The 6,000-nt window shown below is 46.4% G+C and overlaps 1 protein-coding gene across 1 annotated transcript in view; it reads left to right on the plus strand.

Annotated features, from left to right (window-relative positions):
- PPP1R17 (protein phosphatase 1 regulatory subunit 17) overlaps positions 1-365 on the plus strand; it is a 51,094-nt gene extending 50,729 nt beyond the window's left edge. Inside the window, exon 5 of the mRNA XM_089682389.1 lies at positions 116-365. Within this exon, the coding sequence (XP_089538515.1) occupies positions 116-180 (65 nt within the window). The 3' untranslated portion in view covers positions 181-365. The remainder of the gene's footprint in view (positions 1-115) is intronic.
- Positions 366-6,000: the final 5,635 nt, after the last annotated feature.

Genomic DNA, 6,000 nt, shown 5'->3' on the forward strand with positions numbered 1-6,000 from the left:
AAATCAACAATTTTTAATTTAACAATTTTTAAAACAATTAAGATTATTTTTCACATATTTTATGAAGCCTTTGGATCCTTTTTTAACCACATTATTTTTTTTTTTCTTATTACAGGTGGAAAACTTCTGAAAGAGGACAGTGGAACCATAATTGTGGAGAGTGAAGAAAATGATGGATAACAAGTGAAAACAGCTGTCCTTAATTGCTTTAATTTATGCAACCACAAACACAATTCCATAACACAAATGGAAATATCATGACGGGTTTTTAAAAAATTAGAACAAATAACTGTATTGGGGTGTTTTGTAATTTTTATATCTTATTTGTACACATTTCATTGCTATAATACATATGTGTGAAACCATGTTTGCCGTATATTTTTTAAAAAATATAGACGATAAGGCTTAAACACATAGCTTTTTATTTTTTAAAATCTTATTTTATGTTAAACATATAAAAACATACAGACAACAGACGCCCACACAGGGGCAGGGTCACAGCCCAACAGAGTATGCATGAAACAACAACGGTTCAAAACAACCCAAGGGAGAAAAACAAAAAGAAGGGGGGACCACACATAATATTCAAGGCCTAATCATTTATAGACAATATAACATATAGAAGGGAACCCAGCTTACAGCAGAAAAACAAAGCACCTGGTTGACTATCAATCAATCAATCAATTCCCCACATCAGCTGTCGCAGTGGCGGTAGAAATATTATCAAGCCAACATGACCAAATTTTATAAAATTTGTGGGGGCACCCTCTGTTAGAATTAGGGTAGTCCGATAAAGGGGTATATCAGAATTCACCAGATGTTTCCAGTAGGTCACGGCAGGGGGAGATAGGTTTTTCCAGTGTAGAGCGATTGTTTTACGAGCATAAAACAGGACTATTAATATGGTACGCTAAACTACAGCGGGAGCCAGAAATTCTATCAGCCCCAATAAACAGAATTTCGGGTCAAGGGGAATACTAATATGCACTACTTCTTCAATTGTATGTAATACTGCCTGCCAAAAGGACATACCGTATTCTTCGCTCCATAAGACGCACTTTTTTCCCCCAAAAAAAGGGGGGAAAATGTCAGTGTGTCTTATGGAGCGAATATGGAGCGGCCGGTCCGGTATTTCCGCCGCCGCCACCGTGTCAGAATACCGGAGCCGGCTGCTCAGCTCTCCTCTGCAGCAGGACCTTACCTGTTCCTCGGTCCAGCGCTGTGCAGTCTTCCCGCACCGGCAACTTTAGTGTGGGCAACTGGCTGAGACAGCCGGGTGTCCATTGCACATGCGCGAGAAGCGCTGTGCTTTGTGAATGCTCCGGCGTCTTCTGGGACACATGACAGGTCCCAGAATGCGCTGGACCATTCACAAAGCGCAGCACTTCTCACGCACGCACAGTGGGCACCCAGCACAGTTAGATGCCCGCACTAAAGAGAGGACAACTCAGAGGAAGTGGGAGTGGGTACCTGTCAAATTCAGGTACCGGCTCCCCCTCCCTCCCAAAGGTCCACAGTCCCTTGGTCATCCCTGTACTGTCCGCAGTCTCTGGTCATCTCCTGTACTTTGTCCGCAGTCTCTGGTCATTCCCTGTACTGTGTCCGCAGTCTCTGGTCATTTCCTGTACTGTGTCCGCAGTCTCTGGTCATCCCCTGTACTGTGTCCGCAGTCTCTGGTCATCCCCTGTACTGTGTCCGCAGTCTCTGGTCATCTCCTGTACTGTGTCCGCAGTCTCTGGTCATCTCCTGTACTGTGTCCGCAGTCTCTGGTCATCTCCTGTACTGTGTCCGCAGTCTCTGGTCGTCTCCTGTACTGTGTCCGCAGTCTCTGGTCATCTCCTGTACTGTGTCCGCAGTCTCTGGTCGTCTCCTGTACTGTGTCCGCAGTCTCTGGTTATCTCCTGTAGTATGTCCGCAGTCTCTGGTCATCTCCTATAATATGTCCACAGTCTCTGGTCGTCTCCTGTACTGTGTCCGCAGTCTCTGGTCATCTCCTGTACTGTGTCCGTGGTCTCTGGTCATCTCCTGTACTGTGTCCGCAGTCTCTGGTCATCTCCTGTACTGTGTCCACAGTCTCTGGTCATCTCCTGTACTATGTCCGCAGTCTCTGGTCATCTCCTGTACTGTGTCCGCAGTCTCTGGTCATCTCCTGTACTGTGTCCGCAGTCTCTGGTCATCTCCTGTACTGTGTCTGCAGTCCATTGGTTCAGAATATTTTTTTTCTTGTTTTTCTCCTCTAAAACCTAGGTCTTATGGTCAGGTGCGTCTTATGGAGCGAAAAATACGGTAATAACAGGACAGGTCCAAAAGATATGAAAAAACTCCCCGTCTTCATGAGAACAATGCCAGCATACTGGAGAAAAAGAGGGGTTCATTCCATAGGGGTTTTTTCTTTCGTGGTACACGAAGGACAGACTCCAACTCAGAATAGTAAAGGGAGAGCGGTCGAACAGGGAACTGACCTCTAAAGGCATGGGAGATCTGACGATATCTGAAGTAGGAATGCGGGGGGGCAAATTGAATTTAGCTTGAAGACTGGGAAAAGAAAGGCGCTTGCCACGACCCGTGATGTGCTCCAAGGTCCGGAAGGGAGGTGAAATGAGGAAGAGAAGGATATAACCACAGCAGGGTATGCGGGTAGCAAGTACTGGGGGGAGAGATTCCAATCTAAGCCCTGCCTCTGAGGCCCGGAGGGTGGTGCGCATAGATGGGGTGAGACTATGTGGTGATCTGGGGCCCCTAAACACTAGAAACTGTAGAGCTTCCAAGGATTGTAAAATCTGCACCTCCAAGACAATAGAAGTGTTGGAGAGGTCTGGCTCCATCCACCAATGTACAGTAACCAGTTGAACAGCAAAAAAATACAGAAAACAGTCTGGCATAACCATATCGTCCATAGGTCTAGTAAGGGTAGAAAATTTAAATCTGGGAGGCTTTGGACTCCAAAGAAAGGAAGAGAATAAGCGATTCAGTTTCGCAAAAAAAGACCTAGGAAGCCACTGAGGTTGAATTGCGAAACAAATAAGTACATTTGGGGAAAATTTTCATCTTTAACAGATTAATTCAACCAATCAAAAAGAGGGGTAAATTGCTCCACGCCTTCAGTTTCAACCGGACCTCAGACAGAACGGGGAGGAGATTCAATTCTGCATACTCCATAGCCGACCCGGAAACCCCCCCCCCCCCAAATAAGTAAATTTATCAACCCACTGCAAGGGAGAATCAGGGAAGTTGGAAGCCAAGGCACCAGCATCCACCGGAAAGAGCAATGATTTATGCCAGTTAACTTTCAGACTCATGAAATGAGTTAATGAGTGACAGTGCTCCCTGGAGAGAAGGTCCATCATCATTGAGAAACAATAACAAATTGTCAGCATAAAGGGTCACCCTCTCCTCCAACCAAACCACACGGAGACCAACAAGATCAGGGGAGACCCGAACAGCCTCCGTCATAGGCTCCATCGCCACAGCAAAGAGGGCCAGAGAGAGGGGGCACCCCTGTCTAGTGGCACGTGGCAAACCAAAGGCAGCCGAAAAGTCCACCCAGCCATATCCTAGCCAAGGGTCTCAAATAAAGGGTTCGCAACCAATCAGTAAAACGCAAGGGAAACCCCATCCGACGCAACACTTCCCACAGATAGGCCCATTCCACTGTATCGAAGGCCTTTTCCATATCCAACTTAGCTGTCAGGGTCTGTCCACGGCAGGAGTATTGGAAGATCTGGAATTTCTTACAGTACTCTACATGGCCGCAGAGGTACACCTCAGCCTCAGTCTGGTGCCAGGATAGCCTTTATAAGGAGGCTCATCACTTCCTCTGGTTGTTGGATGATCTCTAGCTCCCCTTGCCCTGTTCCTGTGATTCTGACTTGTGATTTCCTGTTACCGACTCAGCTGGCTCCTGGACGTGTCTACTCTGATTTACTCCTGATCAGACCTCGGCTTGGCTTACAGATACTCTCTCTCTCTCACTCCTCTGTGAATGACCTCGGCTTTCCCATCTGACTACATCAGCTCTGATTCCCACCTGGTACCTGACCTTGGCTTGAACCGACTACCCAGTAAACATCCAGGGCTTGCATACCACACACAGGCGCCTCCTGTCTGCAGACCTATCTCCGTACACCAGCTGTGCTTCTGAGTTGACCACCAACCAGCACTCCTACAGGCGACCTGAGTCAAATTCTCAGGGAACCGAGGAGAGGGAGTCGTAATTATCTACAGTGGGGGTAGATGAGTAATTGGAGGAGGCTTCTGTCACCTTATCTTGTAACTGAGACATAAGGACGGAGTTTTCCAACTTGATAGCAGAAACAACAGAAATATATAATCTCCTACTATGTGCCTTAAAGGCATCCCAAACCATGGCAGGAGAAGCTGACCCAGCATTATGCGCCCAGTAATCAAGTAGTCACGGTGGGATGCGTTCTGCAGACACAGCATAATGGATCCACTTGATATGCAGTCTCCAAAGAGAACCATTACACGGCTGCCGAGACCAGAGTAATAATCTAAGGAGACTATGGTCCGATAAACCCACTGGGAGGTAGCTAGCCTCCTGTAAATCACAAGGAGGGAAGGATTAGCGAATGCTGAATCGATATGTGAGGCAATCTTGTAAGATGAGGAGAAACAGGAATATGCCCTATCCTGAGGATGAAGCCAACGCCACACCTCAGACATGTTAGTGGCCTGAGCCCAGATGACCAGATCAGAGTTAAAGGACGCTGAGGGAACCGGCCTATCCAAGGAATGTGAGAGAATAGCATTGAAATCCCTCATAAATAAAATTTTTGCAAGGCAGTTCGTGTCCAGCTTTTTCAGCAAAAGGTAAAGAAGGGCCATTTTACTGGGTGGTGGTACATACTGTACGTATTAACAATAATATATTTTTGGTTCCAGAATGACACAACCAACATGACATACCATCCATTAGGATCCATAGTAACCTCTTCAACCCCAACATGGGATTGATTTGCTTATACAGATACTAACCCCACGAGAGTAGGTGGAGTGGAACGCCCTCTGAACCTATGGCCTCTTCACAGCTAGGATTTTGCTGCCCATAAGAGGAGTCTTTTCTGGCAGGACTATGCAGTTTAAGATATTTAAATAGGAGTGAGTGTTTGTATTTGGAATTTAGCCCCCTAATGTTCCAGGAGAGGATAGAAAAACAATCTTTAGGAACAGGTGCCATGATGACAGAAAAACCTCGGCTGCAGCTGCCGAAAATTCAGGAAGTGGAGCATAAGGGTTCCCATGAGCAGCAAAATCTGATCAGGCCATTGCATAAAAAGGTCCAGATAAACAAAAATGCAGTTAAATACATTCAACTTACAAATATTCCCCCAAACCACAAACAAACAAAAATGAAACACTGCCCGTGCACCATAAAAAGAAAAAACAACAAAAACAAAAGCTAACCGATGCAGGGCCTGTACCCTAAACTGAAGAACAAGCAACGGAGTCCATATGTCCATCTGGCAGTCCATCTTGGGGAAGCTGTAAGTGTATAAACAGGTTAGAGGCTTGCGGTCCCAAACCATCATAGCGGGATGTCAGGATGACAGAAGAAGGGGACCAGGGCAGGAAACTCCTTGCTGGAAGGTGAATCAGACATCCAGGAAAAGTGGAGAACCAGCTCCAGCACATGTTAATAGCAGGAGAGCAGAGTACTTGCAGAAAGTTTGAAGAGTCGTGCCTCAACGAGATTCTAGCCAGGTATCCACAGCAGCTGGGGTATCAAAGAAACGCGCAGTACCTCTGTCCAAAACTCGGAGTTAGCTTGGGTATAATAAGCTGTATTTCAGACGACGGTCTCGTAGATATTTCCAGGCGTGATGGCATTGTTGCACCTCTGAGGAGTAATCAGGATACAGGGAAATTTTGGCATTTTCATATAGAAGGTCAGGAGAATTGCGTGCGGCCGACAACATCATATCTCGATCCCGATAATTCAGTAATTTAACTAGAAAAGGTCTCTGGGGGGCTCCCAGTGGT

This window comes from Staurois parvus, unplaced genomic scaffold (assembly GCF_062004578.1).
Source record: "Staurois parvus isolate SC_StPar_1 unplaced genomic scaffold, SC_StPar_1.0 ptg000288l, whole genome shotgun sequence".
In the NCBI taxonomy this organism is placed as follows: domain Eukaryota; kingdom Metazoa; phylum Chordata; class Amphibia; order Anura; family Ranidae; genus Staurois; species Staurois parvus.